At 46.8% G+C, this 26,180-nt stretch overlaps 1 protein-coding gene across 6 annotated transcripts in view; it reads left to right on the forward strand.

The window, feature by feature from the left end:
- Nucleotides 1–26,180, forward strand: part of agrn (agrin) — a 271,031-nt gene that overhangs the window by 216,586 nt on the left and 28,265 nt on the right. For all 6 annotated transcript variants that reach the window (XM_037104080.1, XM_037104081.1, XM_037104082.1 and 3 more), the window contains 10 exons: nucleotides 1,185–1,328; nucleotides 3,283–3,407; nucleotides 3,567–3,672; nucleotides 7,934–8,398; nucleotides 10,747–10,872; nucleotides 14,886–15,013; nucleotides 19,187–19,301; nucleotides 21,411–21,530; nucleotides 21,716–22,159; nucleotides 23,695–23,887. In XM_037104080.1, the coding sequence (XP_036959975.1) occupies nucleotides 1,185–1,328; nucleotides 3,283–3,407; nucleotides 3,567–3,672; nucleotides 7,934–8,398; nucleotides 10,747–10,872; nucleotides 14,886–15,013; nucleotides 19,187–19,301; nucleotides 21,411–21,530; nucleotides 21,716–22,159; nucleotides 23,695–23,887 (1,966 nt within the window). The remainder of the gene's footprint in view (nucleotides 1–1,184; nucleotides 1,329–3,282; nucleotides 3,408–3,566; nucleotides 3,673–7,933; nucleotides 8,399–10,746; nucleotides 10,873–14,885; nucleotides 15,014–19,186; nucleotides 19,302–21,410; nucleotides 21,531–21,715; nucleotides 22,160–23,694; nucleotides 23,888–26,180) is intronic.

Here is a 26,180-nt window from a genome sequence, read left to right on the forward strand (position 1 = left end):
AAGTCCGCCACCGCTGTGCGGCTTTCATAGGACCCCCACACACACGTAGGACTCACAAGCTCGTACTTCATAGTTACTCTTCATACTTTTATCTCATTTATGTTAACTTAATACTACGTGGTTCATCTATAAACACTATTTGGCAGGAAGCGTTTTATAGTTGACTAAATTTTACATGAGAAAATGTTATTTTAAATTGTACTAATTCTGTATGTGTATCGATGGTATCATGGCAAACTGGCTCTTTAAAAAAAACCTTTTGATAACTGAATTAATAAAACAAGTGTCTGGACAAAACAAAATTCCATTCACCTCTTTGTGTTTGGATGGAGCCGAGCCTTTTGAGACGGATAACTCCAAAACCTGGAGGAATACAACCAAAGCTACATGGCTACAGTCCACCGTAGGAAAGAGAAAACAGCAGTGGTGGGAAAATAAATTTCTCGCTGAATTGATAACAATGCCTCTGAGCCGACTCTTTAAAAGTATCCCCGAAGTCAGTGCAGACAGTAAAAAGTAAATATCCCGCTGGCTGCTCTATCTGCGTTTAACATACAGCTCGACTATTTGATGGCAGCCTTTGCAGACAGAAATCCTCTTGCGTCATTTCAGTCCCGCCAAAGCTGCATCGAATGAGCTGCGTTCATTTGTATTCAAGTGACCGGCGGGGTCGGGACCCCTTGTTTGTCCCGGTGTAATGCAATATGGTGACCGGCTCGTATCCTGCCGCTGAGGTATCATAGGACATGCGCTCCCGACGGCACAGAGAGATTTCAGTCAACAGCAGGAAGCCTGCAGGTGCCTCACCCGTGGCCTGACCTTAACAAGGTTTACCCACAGCAAGCCGACAACACAGTGCACCGCAATACCACGCTCAGCAGGGGAGGAGGGGGGTGGCGGGGAACACATCATTGATTCTAGGAACATGATAGGGTTGATGTCCTTCCCTTGGGTTGTTTTTTTGTTACGGTTACACACTCATATCCCTCCCTCTATGGCCCCCAAGGCGCTGCAAACTATCCCTAACCCTTGGCTGTAAGGCATAGATGTATCTGAAGTGGAGTTCAGAGGCTGAGGTTGCATCCAACGAGCCATTCTTACCCCTTTTGTTCTGTCACTGTCCATAACTGATCTTTTTTTTTCTCATCAATCCCCCCTTTTTTCTTTTTTTTTATCTACGACAGCTTGTAACTGTGACGCCACGGGCTCGGTCCGGGACGACTGCGAGCAGATGTCGGGTCTGTGTTCCTGCAAGACGGGAGTGAAGGGCATGAAGTGCAACGTGTGTCCAGATGGAAGCAAGATGGGCATGAACGGCTGCGACAAAGGTAATAAGAGGGAGTACCAAGGCAACCGGTGGAGCGTTAATAAGCCACATTAATATACAACACACACACACATTTTTCTGTCACTCGTCTGAGCCGTGCATCAGGCTCTTAGCAGCCACTTCTTTCACTTTCTGCCTTTCACATCCATCTGCTTTATTGGCCTGGGAAGGAAGTGGCTGCAGGGCAGTTAATCAATAGTGATTAGGAAAATACTGGAGTGTACAAAAGACGTGGGCATGACACATCGCCAAGTGATATTCAATCACGCGCCAGTTTGGATGACTCACGACACTCGCATGTGTACGCTGATACTCCCGCGTTAGGACTGTTGATGATTTCACTTAATAAAGAAAGCAGCCCCTGTGATTGCATGAGCCAAAAAGCCGGCTGAAGTAAAGGTTAGTTCCCGCTGTGGGGGCCTGCAGCTCCTTGATTAAGATGCACCATCAGATATCGACTGGAAGTCAAATGCTTAATGAAGCCAGCAGTCCCGGCACAGTGGTGGGGCCCTCCGCCACGCAACCTGCCAGATGATAAGACAAGGTACAGACACGTGGTGGCACATGAAAGCAGGAGCCAAGGGGCGGGGGGTACTCTCAGCCACTGTGATGTTGCAACAATGCAAAGACCCCACACTCGCAGCCCGGCAGGCGGACGGCGGGCTCCCCGACTGCTGCTCCTGCTGAGGCAACTTCGAGGCTTCAAACGCTCCTTTGGAGAGCTTCGGGAGAGATCTGTGGAAAAAGAAGGCAGAGCTGGAATATCCTGAGTGCACACCTTTACACAACTCTTCTTTACAGCCGTGAGAAGGCAGTTTGGGGATATTGCTGTGGTCTTTGAAACTATGAATAATTCACACAGTGTTACTTACAGGTAACTAGACAATTTTACGATTACATTACCGCTGCGGCGCTGCTGTTGTAAAGAGCCTCAAAGCAGGTCACTCACTTAGAGGGGAAAAACTTTAAAGAGCCTGACAGCCCGTCTCCGACCGCTACACAGATTTAAACTCAGACAGAGTGGGGTCAGACGGGTCAGGGGCTGCGGCTCTGTGCCAGGCTACCTCAGTAGCGCGCGAAAACACGAACGCTGTCCCGTAGCGAGCCAACGTTAGCAAGATGAAGCTATAATTGAAAGCTGGAGCTGATAAACCTCTCCGCATCCGTTATATGTGCTAACACTATAGATTGGAATTTCGTCAGTAACTAGCTGACACAGTGGCGTGCAGATACCTACTTCCATCAGTCAGAGTTCAGTGCACTTTTTTTCCAAATCCCAGTCTTTGATGTGATTTACAAAGACAGCAACAACAGCAGCTGTTCTGTTTTCACCCAATATATACTTTCACCTGTTCCCAGTGAACCTGTTTACCTGTGGAATATTCCAACAGGTTGTTTTGTTTTTCTCCACTAATTTCCAGATCTTTTATTACCCCTGTCCAGACTAGTTTGAAATGTCTTGCTTGTGGCATCAAATAAGAAGAATAAGCATGCATTTATAGAAATCAGTTTAGATAATGAGGTAAAGCATTAAATGCATTTTCTGTGTGGTGATTTAAATCGAGTATTTGTGGGAAAAAAAGGATTAACGAATGATCACGCTCTTGTTTTATTTATGTTTTACACGACGTTGCAGCTTTTTGGATTCAGGGTTGCGCTAATGTAAAGTCTATATGGATGTGTTACGCACTCAGAAAAAACAATTTTTTGTTTGATTAATCTTTCCAGATTTTGAGAAACCAATTTAGTGGCTATTTAAGAGGCACGACTTCTGCTGACTTAACAAGTGTAAACAAAAGTTCTGTAACTGTGAAACATGCACGCAGATGTGACTTTTCATTTAGCTCAACGTTTTCTGACACACTCGGAATCCATGAAGCGACGCTTCTCCATTTCTGTAAACTGTGTGATCGTGGGGCATCTGCGTGAAACGTGAATCCATCTTCCCCCCGCAGGTCCCGACGCCCCGACGTCATGTGAAGAGTTGGTGTGCAGTTACGGAGCGACTTGCATCGAGGTGAACGACCAGGCCCACTGCGAGTGCCCGTCCCCTGACTGCGACGAGAAAAACAAGACCAAGGTGGGTCTCTCAAACCGTCTGCTCGGGGGGGGAAAAATTAGCAGTTTAATCTGCGATTTTGCAACGCAATGTGAACAGAAAGACGCTGTTTCGGCGGCCTACAGGGAGTTAACATGTGTTCCTATCTCCCCTCTCTCCATCTCTGTCGCGGCGGAGCAGGTGTGCGGCTCTGATGGGGTGACCTATGCCGACCAGTGCCAGCTGAGGACCATCGCCTGTAGGCAGGACAAGGACATCACGGTGCAACACTCTGGACAGTGCACAGGTGAGCCCTGTCGAAGGCTCCATGCATCACGCGTCGCATGGATGGCCAACTGTTGTCAGGCCCCGATCAAAAAAGATAATGAGCAGTGCTGTGGGCCTGGAATTATCCCCCTCCTGCTGTTTCTCCTCCCATCCATCGATCCTCTCTCCTCCTCTCAGGAAGTCACAGCAGCGTGTATGCAGATTCCGCCTGTATTTTGTGTTCATAGGAAAGTACCTGGACACGACAGAGGGACTTCTCATTCATGGTGAAGTTCTCTGAGAATTTAGCTTGACTGTCAAATATTTATTAGTACAGTAAAGTACACCTTATGCCCTGCTGAGGGTAAGGGCAAGATCAGGTGAGGACACTGGAGAAAAGTTACAATGACAAAGAGAGAGATAGTGTAGCTTTTTAAAAACCATCGCCCTGTAGTTGGAGTGGAGTCTGAGCCTCGCAATCCCACAAGATGATAATGTCACCTCCTTTTCGCCTCCTCGCTCTTCTGTTGGGATTTGGCCTCATCTTCCAGCCCTCCTGTTGAGAAACGCATCAATCCCTTTGCAGCTTGCAGGAGCATGAAGCTATTTTCAGTGGGATGGCGGATGTAGAGTACATCTGTACTGAGTAGAGGGTGCAGCTCTCTGCCTTTGGTCCAGATGCTGATGGACATTGTTTAGATCGGTGTAATAGGTGCTGGGACAAACGCCAGGGCCGCGGCTTTCATGTACAGTGAAGTTGTCGCACCGACTGCCAGCTTGCGTCACAACGGGGTTCTACAGACGCCGCCGGCAAGCTCAGTGGGGAGGAGGAGCGCCAGCTGTGCGGTCCTGGCCATGAGCCACTACCAGGTGTTGAACATTTTAAGGTGGAAAAATGTTCATCCACCTCAGCGCTCGGTGGGCACAGATCGGGTGACCTAATAATGTGCCACCATAAAGTCCTCTTTGTGTATCTCTCTTGAGCCCTCTTTGTCAGACCCAAACTAGGTCATATCCATAGGAGGCAGGGCTGTTGACACGGTCTGTGTTGAGCCGCCGTTGCAGGTACACAGATAAAGAATCCAAATATGCTCAGCGAGAGATCGACAAGGCTTTGATAAGTCCCTGAACATCTGGTAATTACAAATTCAGTGCCGTGGGTTACCAGCAAAAGGAGCCAAAATCCAGTCTGGTTTCACATTCCTCTGTTGCCTGGCAATAGAGATGTGGGTTGTGTGTAATCCCTCACCTAGCATTGCTGCACACAGAAGGCACGGAGACGCCTCACAGCGGACTCTTTCTCCGCGGAGCCCTTGGGGGAGGGAGGGGGGGGGAGAACAGACAGGCGAGCGCCGGGGCCCACCGACAGCCACGGAGGATCTTTTAATTTCTCCTCCCGGATGCGGTCGCACCGCGGGTAGCTGCTCCGCCACTGCTGTCGGCTCGGGGGTTAGATCTCGAGCTCATTTCACGTGTGGCTGGGTGCGAATTAGCATTTTCTCTGCCTCCACCCCTCACCACGGCGCAGCCCTGCCTGCCATCCCTCTCGCTGTTTACATGCAGAGCTTCCAGACGCCCGGCCTCAGCGCCGTGGCATGCTAATGCTCACTGAGCTGCTCTGTGGTTTGACAGGAGAACAATGCCAAGGGCTTCTATAAATGAGCGAATATTGATCTTTCTTTACATCATTGATCTGTTGCAACTTTTTTTTATTACACCACAGAGTGAGACTACCGCCGCACAGCGTGCCGCTAATGGGCAGGCTAAGGAAAACTTCCCAGTCCTGCAGAAGAAGCGCCTTAAAAATCTTTTCTGCTTTTGACAGAGAGCTCGCAGCTTACTGTGATGTTACCCAGCTCCTCTCTGAAGTCTCCGAGCTGAAAGAACAGCACAGCCACGCGGCACAGGGGAGGGGTTCCTCTGGCCTCTTCTTTGCAGCGTCTCAGCAGAAGATGAGGCGATATCTGAGCAGCCCAGTTTAAAAAATGCAAGAGCTACTGTACTGAGCAGCGGAGGGAGGGCGTTTGGACCGATGAGCAAATTCAGGCGCCGGGGGAAAAATGGCTACCAAGTTGGCAATGACCCGCCTCCCCCATATGGTGTTATCACCTGTAGGTTTGCAGCAAATTGGCAACGAATGCCAGCATATGGCATCAGCAGCCCTCAGCCTGCGTGTGAGGGTTCTGCTGCCTTCACCGTGTCCTCCGATTTTCTCTCATTATTCAGTCCCTCATTCTGCTCCCTCTGTTTGCCTTTACATATTCTCCCGCTGCGAGCCGGGTTAACCAGTTTCCCTTTCTGATTTAAGCCCATCCTCTTTAGGCCTTCGTCTCTGTCATTTCCTTCCCGGTTCTCTCCGGCTCCTTCGTCTTGCCCCTCCAATGTCCTGCGCCCATATTCCTCCTCCTCCTCCTCCTCCTCCTCCTCCTCGTCACTGAGCGCAGCTGACACCACAAACAATCTTAATAACCACCTTTCAACAGTAACTGCAGGGCTGAGACAAGCAGGGATGACAATGTTTTTTTTTTTGTTTTTTTTTTCCTTCTCCATCTTGTGAAATAACTGTCCAGTGCTCCACCGAGGGAGAAAAAGCAAAACAAGAAAAAGAAAAGCCAAATGGACTGTTAAAGTTGATTAAGAGAAGCATCAGCTGAACAGAGCGTGCTGCCAGTCCCCCCTCTCCCCCCCCTTTCCTGTCCTCCCTTATCCCACGTCACGCAGCTCACAGCTCGAGATATGCACACACCCAAACACGCATTAGGCACTTCCCAGGGATCGAGCCTCCTGACGCTAAGCTTGGCACCTGACTGACAGGTGTAGCCAAGAGGAAAGGCGATGCGTGCCACCATCCTTGGCGATAGCATCAGCGCTCTGTGCACTCCACTCCAAATCTCTCTCTCTCTCTATACAAATATCAGCCGAGCTTTAAGCTGACACCGTGTGTCTCCCAGGCTCTCTGCCGTCTCAGTAGGTATCACATTTCACACCTCGGTGAATAATTGCCGATCAAATAGCCGATTATAGCAGTGTAATTAAGTCCTACACATAATGTTAGGCGAATCCTAATGAGGCGGTATAGGTATTTTTTTTTTTTTTTTAATCTGTTCATTTCACCCACACACTAACACACATCTATACTCATGGGGCGTAAAGAAGTAAAGGGAGAGCGACAGTATTGTCACGCCTGCTTGCCTTGGCTAAATCTGAAGTGCTCACTTACGTAGCATCTCCCTGCCAACTCGCTGCTCCCCCTCAGGAGTTTTTGTCCTATTTATCGCTTTTTTATCGCAGACAGTTTGTCCTTTTGCACCAGAGCTTTTTGCATTGGTAATGACGGTCTCTCTGCAGGGAGAGCCTCTTCTCTCTCTCTCTTCTCTCTCCCTCATTTGGAGAGATTGCTCTCTCTGTGTGCGTGCGTGCGTGCTTGTGTGTCGACAGCGGTGTGTTTGTGGTGGCGTTTGACGGATGCTCATGCTCTCCGCGAGCAGCCGCCCGCCGTCTTTGAAGCCGGAGTTAAAGCCGGCTTTTTTTGCCCCATTTCTATCAATCATTCATCACCGGAGGCACTGGCTGTTGGTGATTAAAGCTTTGCTACTGGAGGGCAGCATTTGAATATGGATATATAATTCATAGGCACTGGCACGGCAGCGCACCGACACACACATATTGTGCACACAAACACATGCCATATGCGAAGCAAACACCCATACACACTTTGTACTGTGCGCTGACACCAACTGGGGTAGTTTAACCGTGTCTGGGCGGCATAACTCATTTGCAGGCGAAACACACTGCAGTGCATATAACTGTGAATGCAGTATGTCATCTGCTGGCATATTCCATATTCACTCTGCATATGGATGCACTTTCATTACTTAAGGTTTGTCAAATAAGGATGGCTGACATCTCATCCATTGCAGGGTGTTTAATCAGAGGTTGCTTTTACAAATGGGAGCCTGTGTGTGTGTGTGTGTGTGTGTGTGTGTGTGTGTGTGTGTGTGTGTGTGTGTGTCTGTGTCTGTTCTTTTTAATGTAATTTCATAATGACATTGTTAAGCATCAGGGAGAAGGGTTAGAAGATTAAAAAGGACATAATCATTCAGAGGTAAAAAAGTTATCCTCAACAGTCGGTTGTAACGATCATTAAGTGGTTTTGTTTTGCTTTATTGGCTAATGATGTTTTTATTTCCTCTGGTGTCATTTTCGAGGTTGTAATGGAGTTAGGTGCAGCAGAATCAAGCATTTTCATCGTTGCTCAGTCATTCATCCATTCCTTGCTTCCTTCCCCTTCCCTCCACCAGAAACCATCACTGAGCCGGCAGACAGACCCACCCCCAACCCCCTCGCCACCACCCCCAGCCCAACCGCTGCCGCCACCATCACCACAATCGCCACCTTCAACCATAACAGGGTGGAGGCCATCCCGCCTCCGAGGACGGCCGAGGTAGAGACCGATGAGCGGCCGCCGGCCACCACCCCCTATTCCACCCCCACCCAAAAGCAAGCAAACCACCGCCACTCCATCCACACCCAGCCTCAGCCGCAGTCCACTGCCGCCGCCGTCGCCGCCGCTGCCACCCCCATCTCCCCTCGCGGCAGAAAGATCCCTCCGCCGCTGCGGGACCCCTCCGCTGGTTTGAACTCGTTTGAGGGCTCGGGCAGCGGGGATCCCAGCGGAGACTACCAGACGGAAGAAGAAGAGGAGCTGGAAGAGGAAGTGGGTAGCGGCATCCCACCGGAGGCCAGTGGGGCAGAGGAGCCTGTCGGTAAATCCCTGCTCTTTCACTTCATTACCCATAATGCTTTAAGAGGTGTTTTTTTTTTTTTAAATTATTTTATGAAAGGGTGGATTAAGTATCTTCATATCACACTCATGCCATCATCTGTTAATTGAAAGTAACATGAACATCAGCTTATGTATTTATATGCAAATTGTTCTTTAGGAGACAAATGTGGAAGGCAGGCAGGCACGGAGGAGAACTCTTTGTAAACAGATGCTGTTCGTGTCATTTCGCATAAGATGTATATCTCAATTTCAGACAGAAAGGAATGTATTTGCACGGTTCACTGTTGCTACATCACCCATGCTCTTTTCTACCATTCCACCGGCGCGCTCGCCTCTCAACAGCAAGCAAAACAAACCCAGGCTCTGTAAAATACACTCTCGGCAGGCTGGATGAAACTGTTGGCCCGCATCTGGGGATCTCTGGAGCCTGACGTGACAGGCTGATGTGACTGGGAGGTTGAGGTTTGAGTGTGTGTGTGTGTGTTTGTGTGGAGCTACCTTGTCACATGACTAGCCTCAAATCTTTCTCGACATGCCCTCCTGACTGTTAGAGCAGGCTGCCGTTTCGGGGGCCTCTGCTTGGACAACAAGAGATGACTGAGACTTTTCAATCAGACCATTTTTTATTTTTGTTTGCCACCCATCCATCCATCCCCCCACTGTCTGACAGCTTGCAGTAACAGGACAGGATTGATGGAACAGCATGGCCCCAATGTGCTCTTCCTCAGCTCTTCCTCCTCCTGCTCCTCCTCCTCCTCCTCCTCCTCTCGCTCCTTCTCCCCGAGTCTTAGATTTATTCTCTTGTCAGAGGCTGACCAGAGTGCTCGGCAGCGCGAGGAGCCTGTAGCCTGTCAGCCAAGGAGACCCGGCGTCTTGTGGCTGTGTGTGTGTGTGTGTGTGTTTATATCTGTGAGCGTACGTGTGTGAGTGAATGTGCACCCGGGCATGCCTGGATGTTTTTTTTTTTTAATGTTTTTTTTTTTATACTGTATGTGCTGGTTGAAGAACTCGAGTGCGCATCAATCCGTGAGTGTGAAAGTGTGAGCAGATTAGGAGTGTGAGAGGTGCAGATTTCAACATTCAAATCTGCACTAATCTGTGTGTGTGCGTGTGTGTATGTGAGGTGTGCTTGTGGGTTTTTATATGTTGAAGTCTTATCTTTCCTTTGTGTGTGTGTGAGCGTGTGTGCGTGTGTGTGTGTGTGTTTGTTACTCTTATCTCCCTCTCCTCACGTCACAGAGTTTGTCCAATTCCAAGTGCACATATCACTGTCTGAGTGTATAAATGTTGGCAGGTCAGAGGTGTGCTTTTGTGTGTGTGTTTTTGTATCCCCACTCTTGAAATGTGCAGCCATGTGGTGGCAGTGTGTGCGTGTGTGTGTGTGTGTGTGTGTGTGCGCGTGCATTTATTTGACAGCTCTCATTGCTCCCACCGGAGCCGTGCAGCGTCCCCTTGCTGTTGTGTGCTGCCCCCTCTACCCCCCGCCAGCGCTTTCCTCTTCAGCATCTGTAAATCTGCAGACCACACGCCAACAGATGCCCTATAAACCCTACGGCTCTCTCCCCCTCCCCTCCTCTCGCCTCCTTTGACCGCGAGTCCTTGAGCAGGACGTCCCTCGCTTCTGACGTCTTTACGACTTGTTTAGCCACGAGCTGTTTGCCTCCGCGATTATTTCTAATCTCTGTGCGCCCATAAACTGCGCCGCTTCGACCAAGACGCCTCCCCCTTCCAACACCATCATTAGAGGGAGCGGAGCGCCGCTGCTCTCACACTCTCATCCTTCAGAGAGAGAGAGCCCGGCCATTTTTATGTCTTTTATGTCCCAAGATAGCCAGATATACGGTGACTGTAACACAAATGCAACTGTGTGTTGTTGTTTTTTTTCATTCTTCCCCCCCCCCACCCCCCCTGGAAGCCTTGAAGGTAGCCGTCAGCCAATCAGCAGTGAGCAGTTATCACATCCCGTCATCATTTTAAGTGCTCGGTGTGTGACATGACTGGCAACAGTGCCCATTATGTGTTCTCCAGCCAAAACGACTTCCAGGTGTAAAATCAATTCCCATGAAAATGCCATGTAATCACTCCTGACAGATGCCTCTATTAGTGTCCAATCACAGGTCAGTAGACCAAACACACACGACCATCTGCAGAAGCAAGAGCGCGTCGGGACAAAACAAAACGTTTTGATCCTGCAAACATTAAACCTGTCAACCGAGGCCTGATTTTTAAGATAGCTCCACTCTGGCTCTCTGAGATAAGATGGCTCGAATCTATCACATTTTTCTGGAGCTTCATGCTTTATTATGAACCCCTGTGTGTCACCTCCAGGTCCGACGGTGGCAAGCACCACCCTGCCCACAGCTGAGGACAGGTCCTCCTGCGACAACAAGGAGTTCGGCTGCTGCCCCGACGGCAAGACACCAGCCAGCACTCCAGAGGGCGCCAACTGCCCCTGTAAGTCAAAATACCCCTTCAAACTGCACCTTCTCTTCCCTATAATCACCTCTGTGTGTTTGTCTCCTGTCAGCTGGTACTATATGATGAATGTTGTCTCTTGCAGTCACACTAGATCAATCCTTATTAAAGGTTTTCACTTCATTTGGAAAAAGTGGTGCATGTGTTACAGAATCTACTACAGCGCTTACAATTTACTCACTCATTGTGATTTTAGTAAATGTACACATTTTGTGACCAAAGCAACATGGCAACCTGTAGAAGTCGGACAGTACTGTGTGTTTAACCGATTTAATAATTAGACAGGAGTGCAAGTAAGCAGTATGTTATTCAGCTTTCACCACTGTTGCTGTACGGAGCAGCCATTTTGGATTTTGAGGTTAGGGATGGTGAGGTGTACCTGACTGTACCCAACATGAAATTGGACTTCAGGCGGAATTTCAGGTGAAAATGTCAATTGGGAAGTTAAAAATTCTGACTTTCTCGTTCTAATGGAAGGCACCATTAGCTTAGCTTAGTATAAAGGCTGGAAGCAGGGCGAAGCAGCATTCAATACTCAACAATACTCAGCGTGTTTTGTTTGACATAGCTTCAGAGGACGTTAGCTATGATCTCTGCTGCGCGGTAGGTCTCCACTGCCCCTTGTTGCGCAGTGTTTTCAGAGCTTGTGGAAACTGTAGATTTTTAATGGCCGCAAAAAACACAAATCTAACAAAGATTACCGTAATACTTCTAATATTTGCCATCCGGCATACATCTCTCTGCACAGACCGCTTGTTCTCTTTGTCAACCAACTCATATCCTTCTGTTTTCTTTTCCTCAGTTTATTACCTCAGTTTGTTGATACACTGAGAATCACTGCAACATTTTTCATATTTAATGTTTACTGTGGGAATAGTGATATCGTGCCATCTGCCTTCAACAACCAGATGAACAGGTGTTTTTTGTTTTTTTCTTGCTGCAGCGGTGCGTGAATCACAGCCCTCGTATGTAAATGATCATATTGGCAGGTGGCAGGAAATATACAAAATAAAAGATACAGAGACAGTGAAAGGTGAAGTCTGACCTGAGTAATCCGTGTTTATGAATTTTTACAAACCTTGACTGTCTGACTCTGATATTAGCTGTTCCCTGCCTGGTCCGTGACGAGTCTGATATTTCAGGCTTTTCTCCAGAATTTTGAACGAAGGGCGGTTGCAACATCAATTTTTTTTCTTACCCTGGCGCCTTGCTTTGTAAATAACCATCCTGTCTCTATTCTTTCCTTTTTCCTTTTTCTGTTTCTTTTAATCTCCCACCTCTCCCTCTATTCACCTCCCTTCAGTCCCTGCTACTGTTCGGTATCTCCCTCCGGAGCTATATCTCACTCTTTACTCGCCCTCAACTCAGTCAATCACAGTCCAGTCTTGCATCAGTTCATTTCTCTCCGGAGCTGAGCGGGGAGAGAGTCGAGAGACTACCAGAGGCCGACCAGCGCTGTTGTACCAATCAGTGCCTTCTGCCAGACTGGGTTCATAAAGATAAAGGGCTTCTTTCTCCCCTTTGCTTCTCTATCTTTCCCTCCCTCCATCCCTCTGTTGAAATCTGCTCCCTATTTGTCCCAGCGGTGTGAGTCTGACTGATTGTGAAAGGAGGGATTCTCTCCGGCTCTCCTGGGAGCCAGAGGTCACAACTTGAAAGAGCTGAGGCCACAAATTAGTTCGTGGAGTTGCATTTCGGGGCTTGTTGAAGGTCCCAAAGCCTTCCAATAAACCAGCAGAGTTCACTGCCAAACGATCCACAACATGATCTGAAGATTTGAGGCCTTCGACAGCCTTCTGACTTTCATGTCTTTCACAGAATCCAAACGATTTGATGACCTTCAGCCCCAAATCCATCCACTATCTATAGAAGCATTTGTTGTATAAGGACCTGTGACAGGTTTTTAGCTGCGAGATAACAGCTGTAACAAATCCACTAAAGCCTGTAAATATTTATCCCAGCCGACAATGACGGCACACCGGCGATCAATACTTCATTCAGCTCAAGTGTTACCAATAAAAGCAGGCAGCGCGATAGGCTGATCGATTTCACCGGATCTTTTTTCACTTGAGGAGGGCTCAGCCAGTCCTCCGCTCATTAGAAGTAAAATGACACGTCCCCCGGCGCTCGAGCATCCATCGCCGCCGCCTCGTAGCGCCGTCCAATTTATTGACGCGTGGCCGTCTCAAAATGAAAAGGACTAATTGTTCGCTGTTCCAATCCGAGCATTTTGGTGAGACATCAAATGGCGCAGTGGCTCAGGGTTGAGTTTAGTCCGCGTGTTCCCACCCTCAAGGAGATCGACAAAGCTGTTTTTTGTACTCTGAAGTAAAGATTCACAGAGGATGTCAGGCCTTGGTTAGGTATTTCTGAAATTGTATTGCCTGTAGTGGTGTTTAACCATGAAGAGAAAACAAGAAGGATTAGAGTTAGGAGTTGGGGTTGGTGCGAGGGGTAGGGGCAGCGGTTGGGGTTAGGATTAGGGTTATATGGGGTTGGGTTAGTGGTTGCGGTTGGGGTTGGAGTTTATCTGCCATAATTTTGTACAACATTCCTAATGTGTTAGCCTGAACCAATCACTGCAGGCCCTGCCCTTCGCATGGCATCAAAGATTAAAAACAAGCATTTGCTCATGTGGGAGTTAATGACATGCTCTCCTCCAGCTACTGTAAACTCTCCCATATGCTAGTGGCCCAACAAATCCATTACATTTTACAGTTCACGAGAATCCGATCGTCCAGTAGCTCTGTCCCTGCTTTTATCGCCCTCTTGCTTTCTCCCCTTACGTCCGTCACGGCGGTGGACTGGAAAATCACCCTCTCTGATGTTTGTCTTCTTTGCAGATTAAATGCCCGATCTCTCTCCCCGCCCCCCCCCCCCTCTCTTTCTTTCTTCCCCCTCCATCTTATCGGCCAAACCTCGCCCATTTGGCTCTGTTTTATGGCCGCCGTCACATCTGAATCGATGTGTGCTGCCCGTGAAAGCACTGTAAAAACGAGGGGGGGGGGGGGGAGACAGCGGGAACCTGAGCGGGGCGGGTCGCCACTGTCTCCTGTCCTTTTCATGCAATTTTAACCAGGCTGTGTCAGTCACCGGTTTGGCGGCATTAAAGAGACAATTACGGCTATCTTTCACGATAATCATACAAGTGCTCTTCCCGTTCTCCCTGGCATTGCTCAGGCAGGGGCAGCCATGATTGATTTGGGCAATTTGCTCTGCTGATTACAAGCGGCGTGGAAGCCCGGCATCAGCGCCTCGCGTGCTCCTCTGTTTCTCACCTCACACACACACACACGCACACACACACACACACACACACACACACACACACACACACACAAATCGCCTCCTCTCTCAGCTTTATTTTCCAGCCCTCTCCTCTCGGGCAGCAGTATGAAGAAACCGTATAGCGAGTTGATAAATGTTGGACAACATAACCTCCAAGGTCGGACAGGGAGGCTTTCTCTTTGCTGAAGGAGGCACTTTTGAGAGTGTCTCTGGGCTGTTTTCTCTCCTGTGTGTGTGTGTGTGTTGTTCTTTCCTTCATGTATTGGTGTGTCTGTCTAACTTGTTGTCTTTTTACCCAGCCTTCCATGCCTCGGCCAGCTTTTGGGACGAGTCTCGGTCCGGTAAAAATGGCCCATTTTCCCACCTTCCCCTTCCTCTTTGTTCCCTCCTTCCTCCTCTCATATCTCACAGTCCACCTCGTCCACCACCACAGCCTCCACCACCACCACCGCCGCCGCCACGTCCTCCCCTTAACGGCCAAACCCGAACCCAGCCCTTTATAAACCACCACGCAATCAGCAACAATCTCACTAACCTCCCCCTTTGTCAAACACACACGAGCACAAGATCCATCACTAACCCGAAACTGGCACGACCCCAAAAAAACGAGCACTGTGTGAAGGCAGCGGGTGCTGAGTGATGGAGGAAGGCCTGAGCTGTGCTGTGCTGTTCCAGCGTCACATATTCTTCCCTTTTCCCTTCAGCCACCATGAGGTTCAACGGTTTCCTGCACTTGGACCAGGTGGAGGGCCAGGAGATCTTCTACACCCCCGAGATGGAGGACCCCAAGTCGGAGCTGTTTGGAGAGACGGCTCGCAGCATAGAGAGTGCGGTAAGTAGCATAAATAAGTGGCATTTGTGATATTGTTTGGATGAATATGTTACTGATATTAACTTGTTTACATGTTGCCAAGATAGTGAAAAAACTGTAGAGTGTAGGAGAAATAACAAATGAAAAGTGGACTAATAAGCAATATAACCCACCTCCCCTTAATCTAACACATTCAGGGGCCTTGCTGCTACTGCTTCAGAGGTATGACCAGGAGCTTATGGTAGCCACTGTAAACAAGCTTAAAGCAAAACTCTCGCCAACATGCATGATGTCTGCAAAGCTCCACTCATCAGTTATTTTCTATATTAACTATGGATATGAATTAAAAGCATGTTAAGCGAGAAGTGTTGTTTTAATGGGGACCCACAGATGATTACCATCTCTTTGTTCTGGGTCTCAGCCCTCCAGCTGTATAATATGGTGGTCAGATTCACAGCTCAGAATGAATGCTAATGTCACTCTGCCTGCTGTAAGCAGGCAACGGTTTGTTTACATGACTGCCAGAACAACTTTAGAAGGGAATATAATGTCACACGTTGTTTCCAGCTTGTTCTACTCCCCCCAAGTGGCCAGAAATCAATTGACACTGCTTTAAGGCAACTGACAGCATACTTCAGACTTGTATTTTTTTGTTTTGGTTGCTTTTTAAATTTTTATTATCCTTTTTTTTCACTTGACCTTGACTCAGGGTAAGAAGATCTTCTTGCTAAAGTCAATTTTCACTTTCCCTTTTATATATTGTTTTATTTATCAGAGATTTATCAAATAACAACAAAGACTAAAGTTGATAGTCATGTTAAATCTTATTGGCCTTGCTCTCAAGCACTGACCCTTTCCGCTGCCCAACTTCACTCCTGTCACCAGTAAAACTAAAATGTTTACTTGCCCCTCAGGTCATATATGTCTGTACCTGCCTGATCGATACTGAGCATGTGCAGCTCTGATCAGAGATAAGAAAGAAACAACGTGGCTCACTCCTTACCTACCTCAATCATCGGCTCTTGAGGAAAAGAAACATGTGTTTAATTCTTTTTTTTTTTTTTTTAACCACTTGCTTGATTGGAAGAGTGGGTTTACTAGCCCAGAGGGACATTTAACTTGCCCTGGGCAACCAGACAGTCATTATTGTCGAGCCCTGTAGTTACATGCTCTCATTTAGTTTTTTCTGTGTTTTCACCAAGAACCTTCATCTTGAGCGTAGAAAGCCTTCTGAATCAACATTCAAAGCATCTCTAGACACTAAAACACTTTACCTTGAGCCAGACCAATCAAATCCTCTGAGCTCCTTCAGGCAGGCTCAGGGAGTCTTCATTGCAGGGTTTTACTGACTTGACACCCCCCCGCAGCTGCTGAGTAATATTCTGCCACACCAGGCTGGAGTGATTTCACCGCTCAGACATCTGATAGAAAAATAACAATGATAAAAACATATTCACTGGCCTCAGTCAGGGAGGAACATACATCATATCAGAGGCAGACAACATGGCCTGGCTGATATTTGATTTTTAATAAAAGGGGTCTATTGGCAAACTGTTTCGTAGGAGTATGGTGACTGAATACCCGTTTTTGATCCAGGTATATAGATCAAGGAGAAAAAAAAAACACACTCTTATTCTGGTAGATTCTGTCGTAATTGTTCACCAAAGAAAACATTAAAAGGAGAATTCTGACTATTTCCAAACCCAGATTTTCCTCACATATGCTGCTAATTCATTTATGCTCCTCACAGAACTTGGCTGATGCTGTTAATGTGAGGCACGGCATGCAAGTTTTAAGGCTCAGTTAGCATAGATATTACATGAGGCTTCCAAAAACACTTTAAGTTTAATAAGAGAACTATAAAAGAAAACTAACAGCTCTCCGCAGGCCTGCACAAGGACTAATCTGCCGATCGCTTGCCAAACACTTCACAGCACCAGCAAGCAGCATCTCATGTGAGATTAATTAAGATTTCTCAGATATTTGGGGGAAAAAAAAAAAAAAATCCAGTCCTTATTCTGATTCTAATAATTTTGGACGGTCGCGGTTGCCAGTCGCTGTTGGCCAGCCGAGGCTGAGGCAGGCACAGAGCCGGTGCAGTAATCACAGTTTGGCCCGGGCGCTCTACCCTGGGTGAATTTCTCCACTGTGCGTTTTCTCTGGTGAGCTCAGACCTTTGAACAAATGTCTGTGTTGTGAAGCCAGGGCCACGCTCCTCTGATGAAATGGGGACGCGCATATGTGTGTGTGTGTGTGTGTGTGTGTGTGTGTGTGTGTGCCTGTAAACACAGTACACACCTACCAGCTGTTGAAGCGGTGTCACTAGCCCCCGCTGGGACCTAATCTACTACCTCACAGCGATTTGCGCGATGTGTTTGTGCGTATGCTCGTTAGCGCCCTTGGTGTGTGTGTGTGTGTGTGTGTGTCTCTGAAGCCCGGCGTGCCACTTGACAGCAGCCACCCCCTCTTCATCTTACAGCACGCACACAAACACTATGCATTAGATGTACAGCACACTCACAGAAGAATCAAGCCGCAGCGCGTCTCTTTTGCAATGCAGCGATCTGTCACCATCAGGGAATAAATGAGGCCGTGTGAGAGGGAAAGAAGGAGGGGAATCATTTCGGGGTCGGTTCGTCCAGCGACACTTCCATCAGCACTGGAGGGTTCCGTTCATGACTCCCGCCGTCACACCTCAGCCGTCGAATTAGAGCGGAGATAACGTGGATCGTCGACCTGACCCGAGCATGCTGAATCAACAGTGGCACAACTGGATCCGCAGCTGCTTTTTCTTTTTTCTTTTCTTTTTTTTTTTTTTGCATTTGAGCTTATCTCGTTAGTGTCTGAAAATGCCACAGTGTGTGGTGTTTTAGTTTGTGGTTGACAGCAGGAACAGGAACAGGAAAAAGCTGCCAGAACAATGTTGATGTGATCATTTTTGAAGTATTTTTCAACCAAAAAATCAGGACCACAGCCACTCCTCTGAAACATATGAACGCACAGAGAGAGATGTGTGTCTCTCTCTTTTTTTTTTTATATGTCACATAGTGCCCTGTGTGTGCTTTGTGCTAACATTACTGAGTGCTGCAACAAGCTCAGGCAGCTGTGTTCTTTGTGCTACAGAGTTTGCTAGCTGCTTTTCTCCCCCACTCCTGTACAACTAGCTCGCTTAGCTTTAGCAATTATTATATCCACCAAATCAAATAATTAGACGGGCTTATTAGAGGCCTGCAGCAGCCACAAGTGCACGATTTGTTCTTTTGCTCTCTTTTTTTCTTTCGCAGAGCATATGATTTACTAATCGCTGTTGGGGTGTTAAAAGGGTTTTCCCTACAAATAGAACAGAAATGCTTCTAAAATAGCTCATCAACCCAAAACTGTAAACCTTAGGCACCGCTAGAAACTCACTAAATAAGTCTCCTTGATCAAAATAATGTTGTGGACAATGATTGGCTGTAGTGAAATCAGCGAGATGCAGATGCGTCACGTTGGAAGAGCGCTCGGTGGAAACAATGGCAGCAGCCACTGGCAGGATGCTCCTGTAAAGTGGGTTAGCAGGCCATGTGGCTCCTTAGATCTTCCCCAGCAGCTGAAATTTCCCTCTTGTCTCTCGCAGCTTTCGGGTGAGCGAGCGTGATTAATCCGTCGCCGCGCTGACGAGAATGTAATTAAGGGGGGAAATGCTGAGCACTGAATGTGTAACTTTCTTAAGTTCCAGCATTAAACTGATTCAATTAAAGGAAGAAATATTGGACTAGTGTTTTAGGCAACTTCAGTTGAACTTCTGTCTCACCACTGGGGCTTGTAAAAATGTCGGAGTGAAACCGCCTCGTGGAGCTCTGCTGCTGTTACATCTCGCGCGCAGTGAGGGCATCAGAAGCAAAACCAATCAGGAGTACATGTCAGGGTAGCACGGCATTTATCTCGGCTCCTCCCGAAAACTTGTCCCTTTAATTAATGCCACGGCTGTAGCTAAATGTCAATTTGTGCACCCCGCACCCGAAGGTTTCCTCCCCGCACCTCCCGACGTGAAAGGCAGCCTTTCTTCCTCGGAGATAGAGTACAGTCTCCTGCAATTGGACCCGCTAGTTACGATAGCGTGGAGCTCATTACCAGCCTCATTTATCATCTCTTCTCTCTGTCCGTTCTCTCTCTCTCTCTCTCTTTCTCTCGCTCTCTCTTCTCCCTCCTCAGCTCAATGAGTTGTTCAGGAAGTCGGAGGTGCGCAAAGACTTCATGAGTGTCCGGGTCCGTAACCTGGCACCCAGCAACTCCATCCTGGCCTTTGTGGAGGCGCACTTCAAACCAGGTGAGAGATCTTTGAAGAGAGCTCGAGCTTCAAAGATTTAAAGGGAAAAAAAATGATAATGACTGAAGACACCAGCCAACAGAGAGAAACATATATGTGGTTCCGCTTCGAAAACGACTCACTCTATTTGAATGCAGTTGGCCGAGGAAGACCTAATTATATTTTTATGCAGAATAAGCCACAATCACCATTTACCTACGAGGCAAAACTAGTCCCCTCCCGTGTTCATTTTCATTATCGCTCTTCCCACACGTTCACTTTGGTTTATTGCAGGGCTGCCCAGAGTGGGCCAGTGAAATTATATTTACACATAATATTGTTTATTATCATTGTTTACCTTTTTAGACTTAAAATGCTCTTTGAATTTGAAGGGATTGTTAAGAATTTTGGATCCTGCCTCAAATACAATAGGCATTTGTACTGAGGCCCATTGCAGCCAGTTAAATATTTTTTAAAAAGATGCAAACTAAGCTCGATTTAAAAAAATATGCCCTAAATAAATATTCCCATGATAAGTCATAATTATGAGATGAAGAGTCAACATTTATCTCATTACTTACCATGGGAACTTTCTCATCAGGTTCTCATCAATTTCCTACATATTTGCTTCTGGCCCGCGGCCCACGAGTACGTTTCAGTTTTGGCCCTCGTGGTTTATTGCGGAGCATTGATGGATAATATTCCACACAGTTCTCCTCAAACTAAAAGCTGATTGTGTAACAGCACATAACCGCTCCTGCAAAACTCCAAAGGTGCTCTGCCTTTACATTAGCCGGCACCGCAGCAACAACGAAAAAAAACAAAACATGTTTCAGTCGTCGTGCTTCACTTGAACTTCTCCTCGCACAAAACACCACCAGGACTTAGGTTGTTTCCAGAAAATCATTTTGATTTCCTGTCGGTCTGTGTATTCTGGTGCAGAGCCACGTGAAGTTTAAAAACTTCCAGAACATTTCCATTATTAGAGCTACAAATTGAGAGGATTGTGCATCCTTGGCAGAGGTATGCCCTCTTTGAGTACTTTCTTCTTATTGTTTATTTGGCTCATTATATTGTGAGGCCTCATTTGGATCATTTTATTTTTAATCTTCTTTCTCAATGCCAACTTAATCTCTCGCAGGCAGCAGTTTGTTCCAACATACAAAAAGAACAAAACACACAGCATCATATGAAGGTTTTTACCTCGGCGCGGGTGTTCAGATCGGTTATTTGCTTTTCATCACAGACGGTAAATGCTCCCTAAATGACCATGTCTGTGAGATTGTGATGCTCTGTTTCAGGCACCTCCTGTACAGTTAAATGAACAATTTGTGATATTGAGAAAATAAATTTAAAACAGGAAATGGAACGCACCGGACACCAGATTTGAATTTCTCATGTTTTTCTTTTTTCGCCACATCATTAAAGGTGCATTGTGTAGTTTTGGGGAAGAGTGTTCAGAAATTAACTAAGTAAACAAACTCGCTTTGTTTTCCGAACTGAATAAACTGAATAAATGAAGTGACCTAGAAGGACGACACAATTTCATACTGTTTTACTTTACTTTGGCGGACCCTGCCACCTTTCTAGCTTAAAACAGTGTCCGACCTTATTTACTGACCTTATTTTCCTCTGACAACAGCTTGTTTATTCACTTACTGAAAAAAAAACATAACTTTGAGTTTGTATCACCTCAATAATAATGTAAACATTACAGTTATTAGATTGAATCTCCTCTCCAAAACTACATACTGCCCCTTTAAGCTTCATTTGTTTCGTACCACAGCCGCCTTCCCTCCCTCACACCCCGGGCGCTTCCAATTTTTTTATGAGCGCCGTTTAGCATCCTTCATAACCTTGATGCGGAGGGGGCCGGTGCCGTTAAGCGGTCGCCCCTCCATGGCCAGTAAAGCAAACATCTGCGGCAGACGTTATGAGAGCGATTCATCTGGAAAGAAGCAGGACAAGCGGCGGCTGGAGGACAAGTGGCCCTGGGAGACCCTCCACCTGTCATACACGGGGCTTTCTGATATATCCATTGTACTGCTAAAGAATCCTGTGTCCTGCATTTGCTTTGGAGTGCTCCTCTGAGGCCTCGCCCTGAGTGCTTGTACCTGTTGTTTATTGTAGATACAAGATACATGGTGGAGGACATCGAAGGAGCGCTGCTCAAACAGCTGAAGGCCTCAAAAGACACCGGCATCGCTGTGAAGAAGCCGGAGGATGAGAATATTCGCATCACCAATTATGGTAATACAGTGTGGACTTAACAGGAGTGTGCGGGGATTAATAAAATGAAAAGGGGGGTTTTAAGTTATTCATGAGGTGATTTATCAAAGGGTTTACAGGTCCTGAATAGGAAATCTCAGGAAGGCCAGCTCACCGTACTTTAACGTCTCTTTTTATTTCGCTTCTTTCCATTGTTCTGTTCACAGGCCTCTCCTCCGTCCCCTTCTTCACCACCACCACCACCACAGCGTCAGTCACCACAGCGTCAGTCACCACAGCGTCGGTCACCACAGCCGCTCCCACCACCACCACCACTACCGCCGCCGCCACCACAACCACCAGGCTTCCGACAACCTCCCCGTATGTCACCCGTCGCCCGCCGGGCACCACCCGCAGGCCTTACAACGGCAGACGCACCACCACGACCTCGGCACCGGTCACCACGCAGCCACCCACCACCACGGCAGCTGTCACCACCACCACGCCACTTCCAGCCACCACCGTAGCACACGTCAGGGGCAGGCTTCACCACAAGGTCCAGAAGCCCTGCAGCTCCCACCCCTGCCTCCACGGGGGCACCTGCGAGGACGACGGAAACGACTTCAGCTGCAAGTGTCCCGCCGGGCGAGGAGGCTCCGTGTGTGAGAAGGGTGAGTATCTGCGTTTACATACTAGAGACTATTTCTTCTGCCATCTATTACTCTTAAATCAGAAGTTTCGGAGTCTGAGCTTATGTTAAAACTCATCCGAGTAAACTGAGCGGGAGCAGACCGTCCCTGTAATTTTCTTCTATTGCAATTAGCAGTTTCAAAGAAGGCACCAAAGGCTGCCGTAAGTTTCCAGTGATTCTACAGCAGCTGAGAGGGTTTGAGGCAGTCCACTCTCCATTGTGCCAATCATGCCTCTCAGCTGTTCTATAATCACTGCCAACCACATCCTCAAGTGCTTCAATATATTTATGAAGTAGCAGGAATACACCATTATAGAAAAAAAATCAAATATTTAAAAGAGTGTTTTATGTTACGAAACTTAATAGAAAAAAGAAAAAAAATATATATATATATATTTTTTATTTTTTTTTTAATGCTTAGTATAATTGTAGTTTTACAAAGTGGCTGCAAAGTGACACCTCAAGTAGCAGCGTGAGTAATAATTTTCAGTTAGTGAGCCGGAATATGTAAATGTTATGTGCCCACAGATGTGGATTTATTGGGTCATTAAAAGCTCAAAAAGACAACAGCAATCAGACCTCGGAACAGAGCGCCGTTTTTCATGCTCCGTTTTAAAATAAAAAAAAACTCTAGAAGTTGAGGTGTGATTGAGCCAGACACAGACATCCCTCCTCGCTTGCTGCGCTCCAAACTTATCTCTAGACAGGTTCAACGCCTCCGAAGTGAGCGACCGCTGAGCCGTTCACTGACGCCGGCGAAAGATCCAATCAGCGCCACGGAGGAACTCATAAATCAAGGAGAACTTCTTGAGAGGCGCAACTCTTTTTTTTTTTTGTCTCCCCTCCCTCTTACCCTACTTTGGGATTTTGGGGGTGAGGAGCAACCTCACGCAGCTGCATCTTAAGATAATTGACACTAATTGCTTTGATGGGGATTAGCTGGTGAGAATCAGTGTGTGTTTTTTTTGTTTTTTTGAGTTAGAGTGGCTAAATGAAATCACACACACGTACACGCACACACACCCACACACACACACGAACACACAAAACTGCATGCCAGCCTCCCCCAGATCAATCAAGTCATTAGAAAAGAGGCAGCTCATCAGCTGCCATTCTCCTCAGAGAGACGGACAGAAAGACAGATGGATGGAGAGAAAAGGAGCCTGGGGGAGAAAATGGATGATAATAATCATAATTGTCGAGTGGCTGAAAAACAAAAGGTTTCCTGTGCTCGTGTGTGTATGTGCAGAGGCGCGAGAATGTGTGTGACTCGGGTGGGTGAAAAGCTCAGCTCCTCCTCTTTCTCCACCGTCTCCTTTTGATAAACTCAGGGAAAAAAAAAATCATTCTGAAAATAAACTGACAGAAAGGCTGATTCTCTGTCACCGAGAGCCAGCGACACGCCACCTCCTCACCGCGCACACTTAATTATGCACATTAAGCGCCTATTACGCCGCGATAAAGCAAGTCATGTAGTAATGACAGGATTGGCTTGTTGTCTTCATTCCCCTACAGTCATCAAGTACTTCATCCCGTCATTTGGAGGCCAGTCATACTTGGCTTTCCAAACCATGAGCGCCTACCACACGGTCCGCATCGCCATGGAGTTCAGAGCGTCCGAGATGACCGGCATCCTGCTCTACAACGGCCAGGAGGGCAAGAAGGACTTCATCTCTCTGGCTCTGGTCAACGGCAGGGTGGAGCTCAGGTGAGCACTGCGAGAGTCGGCGGAGAGCGTCAGCTGTCGACTCTGCTCTGCTTTTGTGTGATTAAATTTGATGCAACTTAAATGACCCCCGCGGGGAGGCAGGGTCGTTGCGGCGGCGGGCTGAGAGAGGATGTAGATAAGAATAAAACAAATAGAGAAGCACTGGAGATAATGAGGCAAATAATTACAGCGACTAAACATGTTGCAAACACCACTTGCCAGGAAACAGATAAAGACCCAGAAGCTCCTTGACAGATTTGCAGGTTACAGCTACGGAGGCGCGCTCTCGGCAATGTGTTTCGAACTTGCAAATAAGCTGCGCACATGATCACGTTTGCAGATGGTGGCAACATATGGACAGAAATGTGTGCGGTCGGCCCGAGTTTGGCATTTCATATGTAGTTTTTAATAACACATAGAAAGGGTTAAAGATTATGGAAATGTGACGCGCATGTTTGCAGACGGAGCAGTGATACGTAGATTATGGCTCACAGATGCTTCACGCCAACAACAGATCAGCAGAAATATAACAATGCTAAGAATCATCTTGTTTTGTTAACATATGCATATGTAGTTGTGATTTATGTGAGTGTCAGGTGACATAACAGGAAATTCATCAACCGTCTTGAGAGTTTAGCATTTATACAAAGTTACATTATTTGTTAATTTTGATGTGTTTACTGTATATTCCCCCAAAATCACAACGTCTCAGATTGCATTAGGCTCTTACAAGAAATATCATCAATCAATGAGTGGGTGAATTTTGGTATTCCAGCAAGTATTTCATTCCCATCAAATTATTTGTCTTTAAAGGGGCACCATTTGATTTTGAAGAAGTAATTCAAACTCAAACTTTTAATATTTGCTATGTTAATGAGTAACTAAATAAACAAGCTGAGAATAAGGTCCACAGAACTCTGATTGAAACACTGTTTATTCAGTGAATCCAGTCATGAAAACAAAGAGCATTGGTCTATTTAGTTTGTTTGGGCATTAAAAAAAAAAAATTAAAAAGTCAATGAAGATCTTTCTGCTCTGATTAAAATGTCTTTCCCAAAATTACATAGTGCACCTTTATGCAATTTCTTGGTTAAGTAGCGGCGAATGTTTCTATAAAGCATTATTTATTAACACTGTGGAGTCAAATAACAAGGACTTTAAAGGGGCTCTGAGGACCTTTTGTGTTGCGCTGGGAGTTCGTCAGGTTAGGTTAGGTTATGTTCGCAGAGTGGAGAGAGGCACTGAGTCGATGCGCTCAACAGTATCTGTGACGTCACATCCTGCCGCTGCTATTCTGACCCGAGTCCTTCAAAAAAGAAATCCATAGTCCAGCAGCATTAAATAACTTTAAAAAGCTTTAAAAACATCCACAGGCTCGTATAGCCAGAGAGGGGAATGTCTTCTTTTTCATGTTCGCACTCATATGGCCATATAAAAGTGATTAATACATGTAAATTGATACAAATTCTGACATAGAGACCATTTAGAATAAGATTTTATTGTAGATTTTTTTATTTTGCATCTGATATGTGTTATATGTACATAGAATACAGTTAATATGACATAAAATCAGATACAGAATTGTCAAAATCAAGCTCAAGTCATACTAACTTGACTTTTTGTACCTGAGGTAGGCCCAACTTCAAAAACATTGGATCAGCTCCACTAATAATGCACCTCAGTAGTGTCTTTTGTTAGAGCCTGCCTGCCTCCACTCTCTCTTTAAGTTTTGTGGGCTCAGTGTCACTCCTTGTGGCTACTAAAAATGGTGTAGTGCCCCTTTACGATGCAGGATTTGAACGATGTGGGCTTTTTTTGAAGGCCAGCAGCACATTTGGGATTTGGATGTCTGACAGTAACCGAGAGCTTCATCCAGCCTGCTTAAAATTGGACCGTTCTCCTGCCAGAAACCTGCAGTAACACAAAATATTCCTCTCTTCCCTCCGAGTGGAATCGCATGCATAAGAAAAAGTCATTCGGGGGTTAGGCAGCATCTTCAGAAGAGACGTGAAGTGACTAATTAGAGATTCTGCACCACGTCTGTTTTGGACCTTTTTATTTCAAGCACCGTCCACTTTCCTTATCTTGTGGATTCTTGTGTTTCACCCTGACCCCTCGAAGCCCTTTCAGCTCAGCCCAACCTGGCCAGGTCAGATTTCTCTATTCAGAGCGAAATCAATAGCAAACTAAAGGAGATCATTAGTCACTTGGCTTTTCCAACGCAGCTCTGCCTCAGTTCCAGAAATACAGAGGTGAGATTACCACCCACAGCTCGGCAAATCCAAGACGTGGG

This window comes from Acanthopagrus latus, chromosome 7 (assembly GCF_904848185.1).
Source record: "Acanthopagrus latus isolate v.2019 chromosome 7, fAcaLat1.1, whole genome shotgun sequence".
NCBI classification, from domain to species: Eukaryota; Metazoa; Chordata; class Actinopteri; order Spariformes; family Sparidae; genus Acanthopagrus; species Acanthopagrus latus.